The 17,765-nt window shown below is 56.3% G+C and overlaps 1 protein-coding gene across 8 annotated transcripts in view; it reads right to left on the bottom strand.

The window, feature by feature from the left end:
• Positions 1-17,457: 17,457 nt before the first annotated feature.
• Positions 17,458-17,765, bottom strand: part of ASS1 (argininosuccinate synthase 1) — a 51,987-nt gene continuing 51,679 nt past the window's right edge. For all 8 annotated transcript variants that reach the window (XM_080668793.1, XM_080668791.1, XM_080668794.1 and 5 more), the window contains exon 16: positions 17,458-17,751. In XM_080668793.1, coding sequence (XP_080524919.1) covers positions 17,706-17,751 — 46 coding nt within the window. In that variant the 3' untranslated portion in view covers positions 17,458-17,705. The remainder of the gene's footprint in view (positions 17,752-17,765) is intronic.

The following is a 17,765-nucleotide window of genomic DNA, read 5'->3' as shown; positions in this document are numbered from 1 at the left end:
CCTTGCTGCTCCTGTCCTTCCCGTGGCTCCCTACTGCCCTCAGGAGAAAGCCCAGCTCTGCTGTGGCCCGGAGATCCTTCTGACCGGCTCTCGCCATTTCTCCGCCTGTGATCCTGCCCCCTCCGCCCACACCCTGCGCTGGCTCTGTGCTGAGCCCAGGTCTCAGCTTAGCTCACTCTGATTCCTGAAACTGGGTCAGGTTGCCCCATTATGGGTCCATCCATCCGAGGTTCTGGTTTTTTTTCCCATTTTTAGTGTTACCATATATAAATATATGTCTTTATTGATATCAGAGAGGAAGGGAGAGAAAGAAACATCAATGATGAGAGAGAATCATGGATCAGCTGCCTCCTGCACGCCCCGCACTGGGGATTGAGCCCAAAACTCAGGCATGTGCCCTGACTGGAAATTGAACCCAGACCTCCTAGTTCATAGGTCAACGCTCAACCACTGAGCCATGCCGGCTGGGCCCATCCGAGGTTCTGGATCACTGACTACACCAGGCAGTCTTTGGGAGCTGGAAGAGACCTTACAAGCCACAGTCCAAACAGCTTTTGGGGTGAATGGGGAAACTGAGGACTAGAGATGGGCAGTGAGTGACAACTCCTCCCCCCCCGGGTCCCATAGCAAGTTGGTGGGGGGATGACCCCCCCCCACACCCAGTGACCGCTGCCTCTTTTCTCCTGGGGGAGCCCCCTGGTGCAGAGGCAGGGAGGGAGGTGCTCAGCACCCTTCCCCAGGAGCTGGGCTCCGGCTGGGCGCTGAGGGTTTCTCCCAGAAGTGAGGCCCGAGAGCCAGGCTTGAGGTCCCCTTCCCAGCCCTCCCCCAGCCCTGCTGGCAGCTGCTTAGCACAATTAGCCAACAAGTGGCTGTTTTGTGGAGTTATTGCTGATGTGTTTTAAGTGGCTTTCTGAGTGGAAAATGTTCTGGAGGAGAGTCAGGCAGACAAAGGGAGTGAGTGCATTAGGCTTTATCGGTCTGTTTTGCACACATCTGACATCACTCTCCGAAGCGAGGCCTGCTCGGCCTGGGAGGATGATAAAGAGACAAGAGGGAGAGGGCAGACAGCCGGACAGGCTTGCTCGCACCACCCGCCCTCCGAGTGGAGGCGTAATGGCCAGAGACACTGAGCAACCTGGGCCACAGATGGGGCCTGCCCTGGCCTGGGGGAGTTTCAGGTGAAGCAGAATAACGGACTTAGCCGAGCATTGTATGGTGAGAGGGTAATGCATCCACCTCTTGCTAATGGCTGCCCGGCTGCAGGGAACGCAGCCTCTTCTGACGCGCAGACAATCCAAGGCCAAACGGTGGATCGCATCAACAGGAGCGGTGGCAGAGGGAGCGGCTGGAGCGAGCTCCCACCTGGACCGAGGGAGGCCTGGGAAAGGGCCCGGCTCCTCGCCACCCTCATCCAGGGCTTCTGCTCCAGCTTTGGGAAAAGGAGCGAGCAAGGAAGTGGCTACCCTGGAGGGAGTGCTGGGCGGGTGAGGGTCCTGGGAGCAGGAGGGCGTGGCCGGCAGGCACCCGTGACACAGGGGTAGACAGTGGGAAAGGCTCGCTCGCACATCCCACCCCCATGAGTGGAGAAGTCATGGCCAGAGACACTGAGCAACCTGGGCCACAGAAGGGGCCTGCCCTGGCCTTGGGGGAGGGTTCCGGTGAAACGGAATAACCGACTCAGCCAAGCGTTGTCACCGCCGGCGGTCAGAGCAGCCTTTCCTTAGCCTCCGTGCAACACAGCCCCCCTGGGAAGCTCCCCGTTCTCGCCAGGCCTCAGTTTCTGCTTCCATGAAAGGAGGAGATTTGATTTAACCCGTTGTTTATCCATCCATCTATCTGCTCATCCCCACATCCCATTACCCATCCATCCGTCCACCCTCGCACCCGATTATCCATCCATCCTGACGAACAGTCATCATTTAAAGGGCTTTTTTGAGAAGATGGTTACAATGATGTCTTGTTTTCCATACATCTCGGCGTCCCTGCAGTCCACAGACACTTTCCTGCCTCCCGTATTCACGGCGGGCTCTCTGCTCAGAAACCTCCCTTCCCCATCTCGGCTGCCGGGCACCCCCCTCCTCTCCTCACCTGTGGATTGTGCCAGGGCGTGGTTTTAGGCTTTCCTAGGGCCTGTAGGCTCGCTCCAGGGCACGGCCCATAGTGCCCAGGGGGGACTCTTCCAACATCGAAGCTGGATGCTCCCTATGGGCGTGAGGCCTCTCCCCTCTGGCTGGACCAGAGCACCAACATCCCCAACCCCCCCTTGCCAGACTCATGGCATCTCGGTTCCCACCGGAGCCGCCGCTCTCTCAGAGAGACCCAAGCAGCCTTGTCCTGAGCCCAGAGCTGGACAGACACTTGCTGAGAAGCCCGCCCCGGTGCAGCGCCCTCTTCCCCAGCCCAGGGTCCCACCTCTGCTCCCCGGCTCAGCGGGACTCCAGCGCTCTAACCTGTGGTTGGGGAAATGGCCCCAGGCAGAGGGCGGGGTGGCTGTGGGCTCACCCCACGGTTTCCCATTTCTCGGGGAGCACAGTATTGTGCTGCCTGAAAGCCGCTGCCTCATAGATTTTGTTCTGTTTGATGGACGTGTATGTGGGAGGGCTAGCGGCGCACCCCCTACGCCGCCCTGGCCAGTGGCAGACGTTGGCCAGCAGCTGTAGGGGGTTGCTTCTTCAATTCAGTTTTCCTTTCGGAACCATTTTATTTATTTATTTGGGATCATCGTAGAGCGACAGAACCGTTGCAAAGACAGTACAGAGAGCTCCTGTGTGCCCTCAGCCAGCTTCCCCGGCAGTCACATCGGACAGCCCACCATGCCTTTGCCCGAGCCAAGACAGTGACGTTGCTGGAGCAGTAACTACAGATTTCATCTGACTTCAGTTTTCCCATTCATTTCTCTTTACTCTTCTAGAATCCAATCCGGAATCCCACATGCTAGCAGCTCTCTTTTTATTTTTTTAAAGAGCAGTTTATTCATTTTTAGAGAGAGAGGAAGGGAGAAGAGAGAAACATCAAGGTGAGAACAGGACATCGATTGGTTGCCTCCTACACGCCCCCTATCGGGGATCAAGCCTGCAACCCCGGGCATATACCCTGACCAGGAATCGAACCAGCAACCTTTCTGTGCAAGGGACAACGCCTAACCCACTGAGCCACACCAGACAGGGCTAGCAGCTTTATTTGAATAGCCAGACACTGGGAACCACCCAAATATCCATCAACAGAGGATACGGAAATAAACCGTGGTGCATTCGGGTAATGACATACTACGCAGCCATGAAAAGAAACGAATTACCGATGCAGGCAACAACATAGGTACATGGCATAGACACAGAGTTGAGTGACAGGAGTCTGATGCAAAGAGACACTGATATTCCATTTGTGAGATGTTCGAATTGACATTCCCATTGTGGCAGACAGACCTGGGAGAACACGTGGGCACTCCCAGCCTGCATAATCTCCTCCCCTGGACTGTGGGTGGGACCAGTGAGCTGCTTTTAGCCAACAGAACATGACAAAATGAAGGAGTTTCACGCAGATAAATTAAGGTCCCAAATCAGTTTGATTTTGAGTAGGCCAGACTTAAATCAGATGGAAGCCTTAAAAAGAGACTTCATATATATATATATATATATGTATATATATATATATATGCATATTTATATATATGCATATTTCTTTTTTTAATTTTTTAACATATTTTATTGATTTTTTACAGAGAGGAAGGGAGAGGGATAGAGAGCCAGAAACATCAATGAGAGAGAAACATCGATTCAGTTGCCTCCTGCACACTCCCCACTGGGGATGTGCCCGCAACCAAGGTACATGCCCTTGACCGGAATCGAACCTGGGACCCCTCAGTCCCCAGGCCGATGCTCTATCTACTGAGCCAAACCAGTTAGGGCCATATTTCTTTTTTTAAAAAAAGTTGATTTCAGGAGAGGGAGATAGATACATCAATAATGAGAGAGAATCATTGACCGGCTGCCTCCTACACACCCCACACTGGGAGTTGAACCCACAACCTGGGCATATGCCCTGCCCAGGAATCGAACCGTAACCTCCTGGTTCATAGGTTGATGCTCAACCACTGAACCACAGCGGCCGGGCAAAAGGAGAGGCTTTTCTACTGGTTTGAAGAAGCCAGTTTCTGTGGCAGAAGCTGAGAGGGCCACGTGGCACAAGCAGCCCCGAGCTGACAGCCAGCAAGGTAACTGGGAGCCGGGTCCTACAAGGCTGCAAGGGGCTGAATTCTGCCAACAACTCTGAGATCTTGGGAGACCGCCCTGAGCGCCAGCTAGCAACGCGGCCCAGCTGACACCCTGCCTGCAGCCGGGGGAGACCCTGCCTGCAGCCAATGAAGCCCAAGCTCGTGGCCCACGGAGACTGTGAGATCGTGAATGGATGCTTTTTCAAGTTGCTAAGTTTGTGGTCATTTGTCATGCAGCTTAGGAGGGAGAGGGACTCCGAGGGGCCTCAGGGATGCTGGGAATGCTCTGGATCTGGATTCGGGTGGTGGTTACTAAGGAGTAAAACGTCATCAAGCTGTATACTTAAGATTTGTGCAGCCCTCGCTGGTTTGGCTCAGTGGATAGAGCGTCAGCCTCTGGACTGAAGGGTCCCAGGTTCGATTCCGGTCGAGGGCACATGCCCAGGTTGCGGGCTCGATCCCCAGTGTGGGGCATGCAGGAGGCAACCAATCAATGATGCTCTCTCATCATTGATGTTTCTACCTCTCTCTCCCTCTCCTGTCCTCTCTGAAAGCAATAAAAATATATTTAAAAAAAAGTTTTGTGCAATTTACCCTATGTAACCGATCCCGGTTTTCCATCCCAGCCTCCCCCCTTCCCTGCCCCCACCACCCTCTCTCCCCTAGCCAGGCACCTAGGACCACCAAGGCCATCGTCCCCCTCCCCTTCCTGCTACTCAGGTAGCATTTAGAGCAGGGGTGGGCAAACTTTTTGACTCGAGGGCCACAATGGGTTCTTAAACTGGACTGGAGGGCCGGAACAAAAGCATGGATGGAGTGTTTGTGTGAACTAATATAAATTCAAAGTAAAGGAGCGGAGGGGAGAGCAAGAGAACCGGATAGAACAGCCGGATCCGGCCCGCGGGCCGTAGTTTGCCCACGGCTGATTTAGAGGGTAGAGGTGGCCGCTCTTTTCAAATGACCATCTTTCCAAACTATAAATCAGAGCATGTCACCCACGTCCAAAGGCCTCCAGCGGAGCAAGAGCCTGGGTGATTGGGGGCCTGGCCAACCCACCGCCCACCTGGGGCCACCCCTGTCCCAGCCCCCTGCCTACCTCCGCCTCCTTCAGGTGGGATCGGTTCCGTTTGCTTCTGTTTCAATGAGTGGCCACGTGCTGCTCTGAAGTTCCTTCAGATTCTTTTGGGACACAGGCGAGTATCCTTCCCTTCCTTCCCCTCCTCCCTTCCTGGTTCATTTCCAGGCTCTTTAGGGGGAAGATCTGAAAGTGTGCTCACGTGCGTGCGTGCGTGCGTGCGTGCGTGCCTACGTGCACATGCGCACATCCCACCTCGTTTAACTCTAGGAGGGCACGTCTCACGCCTTCAGGTGCATGTGAGCTAGCGGGGAGCTTTGTTAAAATGCAGACTCTGGCCGAAACCAGTTTGGCTCAGTGGATAGAGCGTCGGCCTGCGGACTGAAAGGTCCCAGGTTCGATTCCGGTCAAGGGCATGTACCTTGGTTGCGGGCACATCCCCAGTGGGAGGTGTGCAGGAGGCAGCTGATGGATGTTTCTCTCTCATCGATGTTTCTGGCTCTCTATCCCTCTCCCTTCCTCTCTGTGCAATATCAATAAAATATAAAATAAATAAATAAAATAAAATGCAGACTCTGCCCGTGGATCTGGGGAAATGGGCCGACTCTGCCTTTCTAGCCAGCTCCCGGGTCCCCCGCTGGCCCAGGCGAGGGCGATGGCCAGTCACGTGGGGACTGAGAAAGCTTTGGACTCAGGACCCTCTAGCTCTTGCAAACTTTCCTCCCTAAATAAAGGCCACTTAGGACTCTTTCTCCCTCCCCACGTGGGAGTCTGTGCTTGTTTCTCAATAAATTTCCAACTTCGCTATACAAAAAAAAAAAAAAAAAAAGGCCGCTGTTCTCTCTGGGGAATGCAGGGTCTGAGCACAGGGTGGCTCTGTGCCTCTGGTCTCTGCCCTCTGCCCTGGCAGAGGGGCTGCAGCCGTCCCGAGGCCTGGCACCTGAGTCAAAGGCAGGGAGCTCAGCCTGATGGCACCAGGGGCCCGCTGTGGTCCTGCCGGAAGGCTGTGGAAGAGAAAGCTTGGTGTCTTCCTTCCTTCCTTCCTTCCTTCCTTCCTTCCTTCCTTCCTTCCTTCTTTCCTTTCTTTCTTTCCTTCCTTCCTTCCTTCCTTCCTTCCTTCCTTCCTTCCTTCCTTCCTTTCTTTCTTTCTTTCTTTCTTTCTTTCTTTCTTTCTTTCTCTTTCTTTCTTCCCCTTTCTTTCTTTCTTTCTTTCTTTCTTTCTTTCTTTCTTTCTTTTCTTTCTTTCTTTCTTTCTTTTCCTTCCTTCCTTCCTTCCTCATCTGAGGATATTTTTTCATTGATTTCTTAGAGAGAGTGGAAGAGAGAGGGAAAGACAGAAACAGTGATGTGAGAGAAACACATCCATTGGTTGCTTCCTGCACGCGCCCTGACCAGGGCCAGGGCTGGGGCCGAGGAGGATCCTGCAACCAAGGTACATGCCCTTGACCGGAATTGAACCCGGGACCCTTCAGTCCGCAGGCCCACGCTCTATCCACTGAACCAAACCGGCTAGGGTTCTTTTTTTAAAAAAAATAAGTATATTTTTATTGATTTCAGAGATGAAGGAAGAGGGAGAAGAGATAGAAACATCAATGAAGAGAGAGTCATTGATCAGCTGCCTCCTGCATGACCTACACTGGGGATTGAGCCCATAACTGGGGCATGTTCCCTGACTGGGAATTGAACCCATGACCTTCTCCTTTATAGACTGACATTCAACAACTGAGCCATGGCCAGGCGGGTAAGCTTGGCCTTCTGAGGTGCCAGCGATACCCCAAGTAGCATGATGGCCACCCCTGCCACAGGAGAAGGCAGAAGTGCTGGGCAGGGAGAGAGCCCGAGGGGAAACTGGCGACCTCCTTGTATTCGCACTGTGACCTGAGGGGCTCCCAGCCTCAGTTTCCCCACCTTAACCAGGGTGGCTGAACTCAGTAACCCCAGCTCTTGCAGGCTTGTCCCTGAGATGTTTCGGGGAAGGCTGGAACACCCAGAGATGCCCCAGCCTGGTGCAGGCAGACCTCAGCTCGGTGGGTTTCTGGGGGAGGGGTCCCGCCCTGCTACCCTAACTGGCCCACATGGGGCTGTTTTCCACGGCACCATTGATCCGGCTAAACCAGGGAGATGCATTACATCTTCTCCGGAGGTCAGGGGTTGGGCAGCCCAGCTGGTAAACCGCCCGCCTGCCTGTTTGAAAGCCCTGCCCTGTGTTTGGGTGCCTCGGGGCCTGGCTCAGGAGCGGCGAGGCGGGTGGAGGCCACTGAAGTTTGATATGGCTCCCAGGGCCGGCAGGGGCAAAGGGCTCCAGCCGAGGGAGGGGCAAATAGATCCGTGGCAAACTGCCATGACCTGTGACCTCAGAGATGGCTTCGAACCATGTTCTTAGCAACATGCCCTAGTAAATCTGGGGGTGGGTCTGCTTCTCAGGGGACGGGGGGGGGGGCGTGAAGGGGGGAGGCCAGGAAGGGATTGCCTGGGATGAGAGGCCGTGGCCCAACTGGCTAGACTCCTAGCACCCCCTGGCCAGCCTCGCTCGTCTGCGCTCCTTTGTCATCATGTCATGGCGGGGCAGGGGGGGGGGGGCAGCCCTTTACAGCTTGCTTCCCATGCCCCGTTCCTGTTGGATCAGCCTGTGACGGGCCCACCTGATGGCGGGGGAAACTGGGCTCAGACTTGCCCCGGGTGGCCCAGCTTCCTTATTATTTCCAAAACAAAATTTCTTGGCCCAACTTTTTTTTTTTTTTTTTTTAAAGTATATTTTATTGCTTTTTTACAGAGAGGAAGAGAGAGGGATAGAGAGTTAGAAACATCGATGATGAGAGAGAAACATCGATTAGCTGCCTCCTGCACACCCCCTACTGGGGATGTGCCCGCAACCAAGGTACATGCCCTTGACCGGAATCGAACCCGGGACCCTTGAGTCCGCAGGCCGACGCTCTATCCACTGAGCCAAACCGGTTTCGGCACTTGGCCCCACTTTTGAGGTGCGGTTTTGAGGAAATGCAAATGGGTCCGTCTGGCTGGGAGACGAAATCAAGGGGGTCCGTTCGGGTGGGGGCGGGGCCCCAGAGGCGGCCAGGGGCCAGCTCCGTAGCCCAAGGAGCCACAGGTGGGTTTCAGCTCGGGCAGGGCATGACACGATGCAATTTGTGTTCAGAACGCTCACACCGGGAGCCGGGGACGGGGAGCGGGGACGCTTGCGTGGCCAGAGTGGGCTGGAGTGAGGGAGCTGAGCCCTTGAGCTTCCGTCCCGGCACCACTCCCCGCCCCCACCATCTTCCCAGCCACTCGCCCCACAGTTCCCGGGGTCGGTCTGGCAGACCTGAGTTCAAATCCCACCCCTGCCCCTGACCGGCTGTGTGGACGTGGGCAAGCGCCTTCGCCTCTCTGAGCCTCAGCGTCCCCATCCTCACCTCTGCGTGTGCAAGGCCCAGCAGCACCTGGGACACAGCCGTGGCCGCCCGGGTCGTCCACTCCCCCAGCAGGTGGCCTCGGTATCCCTCTGATGGACCCTCGGCTCCCCCCAGAGGGAAGGGGTACACCTGCGGGGTGCCAGCACCGATGGGCCCAGCACAGGTGTGACGCAGGGGATGGGGGCGCCCGCCCCTGCCCTCCTGGCTGCATTCACCGTCCTGGCTGGACCCCCGAGAGGCCCCCTGGCCAGGAGGGAGGCGCAACCAGAGGCCGGCGGCCCAGGCTCGGGCCTGGCTCTGCGATGACCGGCCCTGCATCCGGGAGCTGCCCCTTCTTCTCGCTGGGCCTCAGTCTCCCCGCTGGTACAACGATGGGTGTTTCCTCAAAACAGCAGGCCCGGCTGGTGGCCCACAGAGGACGCTGGCTCTTGGGTAATAAACAGCCTGGCCCCCCCCCTCCCCCTGCGATCAGCGCGCCCCCTTTTGTGCCCTCCCGCCGTCTCCTGGTGCGGGGGACGGGTTGGTGTCCGTTTGTCTTCCAGTGCCTCGTGGGTGTTCCCTAAACTCGCCTTTTTCTTCTGTGTTGGAACATGAACTTCTTTAAAAATTGTGGTAAAAGACACGTCACAAGAAATGCAGTCTTGCCCTGACTGGTTTGGCTCAGTGGATAGAGCGTCGGCCTGCGGACTCAAGGGTCCCGGGTTCGATTCTGGTCAAGGGCATTGTACCTTGGTTGCGGGCACATACCCAGTGGGGAGTGTGCAGGATCGATGTTTCTCTCTCATCGATGTTTCTAACTCTCTATCCCTCTCTCTTCCTCTCTGTAAAAAAGCAATAAAATATATTTAAAAAAAAAAAGAGTTATAATACAGCTAGGAAGACCCTAAGGAAGAAAAAAAAAAAAAAGAAAAAAAGAAAAGAAATGTAGTCTTATCCGTTTTTAAATGGACAGCTCAGCAGTGTTAATAAACTCTCTTTTTAGCAGAGAGGGCCCGAGGGGTCCCTTAAAGGAAAAACGGTAAGTAGGTGATGACAGTAAGCCGGCTCCCTGCAGGCGGCAGGTGGCGTGGCCGAGTTCCTTCCAGTTCTTACATCGGGGACAGAGCAGGCGTGTCTTCTGCACACAGCTGTGGGGAGGCGTGGCGCTCAGGGCCTGGGCTCTGGCCTCAGGTGCTCCTGGGTTCGAATCCTGCCTCTTCTGCTCCCCAGCTGGGCGGCTTCAGGCAGGTGTTGTAACCTCTCTGCGCCTCTCCCGCCCCCGCCACGAAGGGTCGGTGTGGACACAGGGATAAGCCCCAGGAGGCACTTCATGGATGTCAGGGCTGCCATTATCGAGGTTAACGAGGGCCAAGCAGGGGTGATGGAGACCGGCTGGGAGGCACCCCCCAGCGCAGCCGGGAAGCGGTTGCTCTGTGCACTCCCGCCTTCCTGACGTCACCTCTTTCTGATTCTCCTTCTCTAGCCTGCCCCGCGGTGGCTGGGGGCACAGATCTTTCTGGAAGCTCCTCTCATTGGGAAAGCTGCCCCCCTTGATGGTTTGGCCTCACTCTCTGATGCTTCCCAGGACCCGAGAAAGGGATGGGGGAGCAGGCCCAGGAGGTCCGGTTACCGATGGAGGGGCCTCACCTGTGCCTTCCTCCCACGGGGCGGGGGCTGCACAAAGGGCCCTGTCACTGACCCCTGCGCTTGAGTGACCGGTTGCAGGCGTGGCGAGGGGGAGGGCCCTGTGGTCCTCTTGTTCTCCCCTGGGCGCGGCTTTGATCCCTGCTCCCCCCGGGCAGCCTTTGTCCCCGCTTTCTCTTTGTAGCCCCGGAGTCAGGGTTGGGGCTCCTGCCCGCCCGGATCCCAGCGATGGCCGCCCCTTCCCCGCAATCTGGCCTGGGACCCAGATAAAGCTGCCTTTCAGAGCTCAGCACCGACGGCTGCAGGGGGCCAGGGAGGAGCAGGAGCGCTGGGGCCCTCGGAGCCGCCAGACAAAGCAGCCTTGTTGGGAGGGCTGGGGAACAGGGACCCCATTCCCCGGGAGACGCTCCCCTCAGGGGCTCTCAGGGTGCAGGGGGCCAGCTGCTCCCAGAAGTGGGGCCATCGGCCTCCCTGAGCCCCAGGCACAGGAGGGCAGAGCGTGGGGCTGAGGGCCTGGATCCCCGATACCAGGACGCCTGGGATTGGGGGTGCCCTGGCTACCTCTCGATCTGACTCTTCTCAACCACAGCGTCCCCCATTGCTTCCCGATGCTCTCAGAGTAAAACCAAGGCTCGTGACCCCCTGAGTAACATGGCTGCACCGCCTCCTCGGGCCCCCTTGCTGACCCCCCCACCCGCCCCGCCCATTCAGGCTCATCGGGTTCCTTCAACCCCAGGTCTTGGTCATGCTGTTCCCTCTGCCTGGAAGCCTTCCCTGAGCCTCTCACACGGCTGCCCCTGCCCACCCTCTCAGAGGCGTCCTTACTCCTGCATCCAGGGGCCCCCTCCTGCCCCACTCACTCCCCTCAGCCTGCCCTCTAGTGCGGGGGGAGAAGGGGGGGACTTGCATGCTTCCCTTGCCCTGTCCCCAGCACAGAGTAGTGCTGAGTGCCCCGGGACCCGCCGATGAAAGCGGTGTCCCTGCTCCCGAGGGGCATCAAGTGGGAGGGGCATCACTAGGGCCCACCCGTGTTTAATGCCACAGCGTTTCTGGGGCCTCAAGATCTCTCTCCCACAGCTATCGTCCCCCTTGGGCCACTCCCACCCCGAGATGGGGGGGGCGTACCCCTACCTCTGTCTCATCATCCCACACTCTGTCCTCCGAGTGGTGCGAAGGGCTGGGGGCTGCCTCCGTGGGATCCAGGGCCCCGGACATCTGTCTTCATGAACCGGGCCTGGCAGGGGCAGGGCGAGGCCCAGGGGAAGACCCGGGAAGACCAATGGGAGCCGGGGCGGGGCGCGGGTGTGTAACGGACACGCGTCAATGATCGCACCAGGCGTACAGGCGGCACGGAGGGGGCTCCAGGTCCCCAGGGCGATTTCTCAAACCTCAGGCAGGAGTCAGGGCCAGCAGGGACCCGAAGGACAGGCCTCCGCTTTCACAGCCTCTTCATTACCGTCTGACTGAGTGGCCGCTGGGTCCCTGGGAGCCCAGTGGGCGTGGCTCATGTCATCATTAGCCACAATTGGTGCCTGTAGAATTGTACACCTGAAACCTATATAATTTTATTAACCAATGTCACCCAATAAATTCAATCAATCAAACCAACAAATGAAAAACAACTGGTGCCTGCCCCCACCCCGGGGTCAGGGTGCAGGGAGGGGCCCGGGAGGGAGTGGGGAGCTGGTGGGATCTCCATAACGAGCAAAAAAGAGCCACAGTGACCAGGTGCCTGCCCTGCCGTGAGCTCTTTACGCACATGGTTCCCTCTCCAGGACGGCCCTCAGGCCCGAAGGGAAGTCACCTTCTAAGGCCACACAGCAAGGCGGAGGCAGAGGCAGTTTGGCAACTTCCTGTGGCAGGGAGCTGCTGGCAGTCACAGGTGTCTGGGGTTCTGCTGGAGGGTCAGTGCTGACAGCCAGGGTCCCAGAGGCACAAATGAAACCATTCACTAGAATAAAGGGCTTTGTTGCCATAGCCCAGTGGTCGGCAAACTCATTAGTCAACAGAGCCAAATATCAACAGTATAACTATTGAAATTTCTTTGGAGAGCCCAATTTTTTTAAAAAATATATTTTATTGATTTTTTACAGAGAGGAAGAGAGAGGGATAGAGTTAGAAACATCGATGAGAGAGAGACATGGATCAGCTGCCTCCTGCACGCCCCCTACTGGGGATGTGCCCGCAACCCAGGTACATGCCCTTGACCGGAATCGAACCTGGGACCCTTGAGTCCGCAGGCCGACGCTCTATCCACTGAGCCAAACCGGTTAGGGCGAGAGCCAAATTTTTTAAACTTAAACTTTTTCTAACACCACTTCTTCAAAATAGACTCGCCCAGGCCATGGTATTTTGTGGAAGAGCCACACTCAAGGGGCCAAAGAGCCGCATGTGGCTCGCGAGCCGCGGTTTGCCAACCACTGCCATAGCCGATTTGGCTCAGTGGGTAGAGCGTCGGCCTGTGGACTGAAGGGTCCCGGGTTTGATTCTGGTCAAGGGCACATGTCTGGGCTGCGAGCTCAATAGGGGGCGTGCAGGAGGCAGCCGATCAATGATTCTCTCTCATCATTGATGTTTCTATCTCTCCCTCTCCCTCCCTCTCTGAAATCAATAAAACTATATTTTAAAAAATAAGTAAGTAAAGGGCTTTGCATTAGATGTGTCCCCTGAGGCTGGCACATGGCCTGGCGTATAGCAACTGCTCAGTGAGGATGTTTGAAACCTGCCCTGAGCGTCACCCACAGCAGTGGGCAAGACAGACCAGCCCTGGCCGTCATGGGCTCACAGCCGTTGAACCTCCGTGGTAAGGAAGGGTAAGCCAGGGTAAGGAAGACTGTGCGGGGGACCCCACTTCTCCAGGCGGGGAGCCCGAGTCTCTCCCTTCCCACCCTACTATGCCAGCACCTCAGTTTTACTGATCCAAGGTCAAAATGAGTGAGGCTGGCTGAGTGTGAGACGTAAGAGACGGGTAGGGACTGTGGCAACATCAATGGCATTTGAAATCTAGTGTTTTCAAGAAGTATTGAGCCAGCCAGCAGACAACCCCGGCACACTTGAAGGCCAAGTCTGGCTCACGGCTGTGGGCTTGCCATGGCCAGCGTTTTGGGTGCTATTGGATAAGGAGTCTGAAGGCCAGAATTCAGTTTGGTTCTTTTAAAAGCATATGTACATATTTATTGATTTCAGAGAGGAAGGGAGAGGGCGAGAGAGATAGAAACATCAGTGATGAAAGAGAATCATGGGTCGGCTGCCTCCTGCACTCCCCACACTGGGATGGAGCCTGCAACCTGGGCCTGTGCCCGGATGAGACTCGAACCGTGACCTCCCGGTTCATAGGTTGATGCTCAACCACTGAGCCACGCCGGCTGGGCTGGCTCTCTTCTGACTGAGGGTGTGACCGTGGGCAAATCAATGGCTTCGGGCTCCCAGTGTGTGCTCAGAAGGGCTGGGTCGGGTCACCTCTGAGGCTCTGTGCCAGGAAGGTGCTGGGACAGACACCAGCATGCAGCGAGGCCACTGCGGCTTTAAAAGTGCCTGGACAGCCCCAGGGGCGGCGGTGAGGCACGGGCCACCTGCGGAGCCCTCCTCAGCTGGGAAGATTAGTCTCTTCCACTAGACAACACCCATTACCGTGTTCCAATAGCCATCACTTCCGCTAGGAGAGCTGCAGATGAGATATCGATTGTGCTGACCCCAGGCGAGCCCTTTCCCCAGCCTGAGAGGCGTGCAGATCAGCTCTGTGCCGGCCCAGGCCCAGCCGCTGGGGCTGCAGCTCCTCCCACAGCCGCCAGGCACTTCCAGATGCCGGTGAAACAGACAGCAGGCCCCACGGTGGTGGTGGTGGTGGCGGGGGGGGGGGGGGGGGGTGTTGGAGGGTGCTCGGGTCTGGGCTAGCTGAGGCCTAGCCCCTGAATCTCTATTCCACGCTCTTTCCTTCCCAGAGGGGCGGTGGGGAGAGGGCCGGTGCGATAAACAACTGCCCAATGAGAGGGGAGTTTCACGGGAGCCAAGGTGTGAGGCCGAGAAAGGGACGGTCCGCTTCGAGCCTCCAGAGGGGCCATCGGGCCGGGCCCTGGGAGTGGCAAGTGAGAGGCGAGGCTGCTGTTGGGGCAGGACGGTCCGATGTCAGCATTTGGGCGGACAGGAGGAGCTTTGGGGCCAGGGGGTGACAGGTCTCAACACCACCCTTGTCCCCTTGAGATGTTAGCCTCCTCCCCAGCAGCCCGGCTCCTGGCAGCTCCAAAGGGCTGCTCCCTCTCCCTCTATTCATGCACCGGAGAACTGGATATGGGAAACGGAAGGCCTGGGCCTCGGGGCAGGTCTGTGAGGGCAGAGGCTGTGTGTGACCCTCCTTGCCCATGCTGCCACCTCCCCCCGCCCCCCAGCCCGGGGCAGGGCACCTTGCCACGTGTGAGCTGCAGATTTTCATGGAAATCAGCTGAGAGTGAGGGAGCAGGGCCAGGTGCAGCCTCCTTCATTCATCCCCTCCTTCCTCCTTCAGAGAACCTGCAGGGCAGGGAGCAGTGCCAGCCCAGAGCTCGCAGCAGACAAGCTAGCTGCCCTCGCTGGCCCTGCCATCAGTGCTGTGATGGGGGCAGCCCAGGTGGCTGTGAGCTTCCTCCTTAACCCAACACGCCCTCATTCAGGCATGATTCTTTAAAGGAAGGCGTGATTCTCCTTTTCCTTTTTTAACCCAAGGATTTCCAAGCGCCTCACCACGGCGCCAGGCAGCCTCGGGGGCACTGGAGGCGCTCCGCCTTCATCTGAGTGGCGGTGACACAGGGGAAGACTCCCCCAGCCGTCCACCCGAGGTTCATGTATTTTTCCCTGGGAAATGGGGTTCTCCCTTCCTCACATGACAGCTGTGAGGCTCCCATGGCTTAAAGGAGGGGAGAAGGGCCTCTGAACTGTCCGCCCAGGGCACGTGTGAGGGCGCTCTCGTGGGCGGCTGCTGCCGAGGCGGGCGGTGCCCCTCCGCGGAGGAGCGATGACCCTGGCTCTGCCCTGCCAGCCCACCGCAGCCTCAGTGGGCTCTCCAGTATCCCCGGGAGGAAGGGCCCATTACGACCCCATCCTACGGATGGAGAAATCCAGGCTCAGGGCGGTGGAGTTCTCACAGGGAAGGGGAAGCAGCCAGGATGCAGTACAGGCAGCTCAAGTCTGGTCCCCGAGCTGCTCACACTGCCCCCTTCCCACCCGCCTGCCGCTGGAGAATCCTTTGTTCCACTCGGACCAGCGCCTTCTCCACCCCAGCCTTGCTCTGCTCCAGACCAGTGCTTTCCTGGCCCATGTTCTTCTCAATTCTTTAACACTGGTCATCCCCCCCCTCGTCCCCCCCAACAATTACATTAGAAAACAATATTTATCTTAACAGCTTTATTAAGATATAACTTAGCCCAACCATGGTGGCTCAGTGGTTGAGTGTCGACCTATGAACCAGGAGGTCAGGGTTCAATTCCTGGTCAGGGCACATGCCCGGGTTGTGGGCTTGATCCCCAGTGGGGTGCGTGCAGGAGGCAGCTGGTCATTGATTCCTTCTCATCATGGATGTTTCTCTCTCTCTGTCCCTGTCTGAAATCAATAAAAATATTAAAAAAATACTTTAACCTAATAACTCTGCAAAAATATTTGTAAGCATAGAAATATGTGACTGAAAAGAAATCCACTAAGAGTAAGCAGTGTTTGTACCTGGGTGGTAAGATGACGGGCGGTAGTTATTTTTATAGGATTATTATTTTTTTAAGGACGATGAGCGTATCACAGTGGTTAAAGACATAAACACACAGGATTGGGGCGGGGGGGTCAGTGAGGCCAGGACTTGGTTCTTGGCTCTGTCACTTGCTGAGTGAGCGCGGGCAAGTCAGTTTCTCTGCCTCTGTCCCCTTCTCTGCAAAATGGACATAGAAGCATCTCCACAGTATTGCTTTGAAGAGTCCATGAAATAATGTGAATAAAGTGTGTAGCTTTGTGCCTGACACAAAGTTAACAGTAAGTAATCCATTTATAACTTATGTAATCAAAGTTTTTTTTTTAAATATATTTTTATTGATTTCAGAGAGGAAGAGAGAAATAAAAACATCAATGATGAGAGAGAATCATGGATGGGCTTGCCTCCTGCACACCCCACACTGGGCATCAAGCCCGCAACCTGGGCATGTGCCCTTGACCAGAATTGAACCCGGGGTCCTCAGGCTGATGCTCTAGCCACTGAGCCAAACCGGCTAGGGCCAGAGGAAAAGTTTTAAAGGCGAAGCTTCTTTGGAAAGAAACCCTCACTGACAAAGGCTGTGGAGTGGAGGTCAGAGCCATGGTCGGGCCCAGAGCAACCAGCGCTCAAGTCTTCCCAGGAAAGATGCTTCTGGTTGTAAGTAGCAGCAACTCTCTCACCGCGCTGAAGTCCTAAGTCAGGGGTGGGGAACGTCCGCCTGCGGGCCGTATAAGGCCCGTGAAATCATTTGGTCTGGCCTTGCCACCGCATTAAGGGTGAGTTAATGAAATGTTTGACCAAATATAGCCTTGCTTTTGGCCATTTTTTTTCCAGGTGCAATTCCTGGGAAGGAGATTCTGATTGGCCCAGCTCTGGATAGGTGTCCATCGTGCTCCAATCAGATACGACCAAGGGGGCGGGGTCACAGCACACACGTGGCTAGTGGGGCGCAGTTTTGTGAAGGCGATAGAAGGAAGCTTGGAGGCCAGGTGCCCACTCAGTTGTTTTTTTCTCTCCCTTCCCCTGGGGCTCCTTTTTACTGCGGGTTCTCCTTCTCCATTCTCAGGAGTTCACTGTGCGCTGTGGGCAGGATGGCTCCCAAGTGGCCCCTGAACTCTTCTTGGTTTCCCTGGCACGTGCCACAGGGCCACAGTTGGGAACAAATGCCAGGCTGCTGGCTAGAGTTGCACCCAGGTGGGCATTCCCGGACCCCCCATTTCTTGCCGGAGGAGAGAGGGGTCGATTCTTCCTCATAAACAGATCCTCAAGCAAAAGGTGGCCTTCGGGAGCACTTAAATCAGAACACACAAAGGTGGGTCTAAGAAAAGCATGATTGACTACACACATGCACACACACGTGCACACACACACACACACACACACACACACACACACTCTTACCCCATGTCTCTGCAGAAATAAAGAAACAAAAGACCAAGGTATCTTGTTTTTTATTTGTCATCGTATAGGTCCCCACCATAGCCACCCCCCACCCGTCCTGTCACTGACCACTTTCGTGGGCTACAGGGGATCAGGGAACAAAGCTGGGGGCTGGCACCCCCACTAAGCTGCCAGCCCCGCCCCGGAGAACAAGTCACAACTACAAATTATCAGGACAATTAGCGCCTGTACTTGGGAGATGGGCAAAGCGAGGAGGCCCAGCCCTCATTGTCAGCTGGTCTATTTGCCGGTGACCTTGCTCTGGAGGCGATGATACTCCTTCAGCCTGTAGACCAGATT

Source organism: Plecotus auritus (assembly GCF_963455305.1).
Source record: "Plecotus auritus genome assembly, chromosome: 5".
In the NCBI taxonomy this organism is placed as follows: Eukaryota; Metazoa; Chordata; class Mammalia; order Chiroptera; family Vespertilionidae; genus Plecotus; species Plecotus auritus.
Note: the sequence above shows the minus strand (reverse complement) of the source record. Positions and strands in the feature narration are given on the sequence as shown.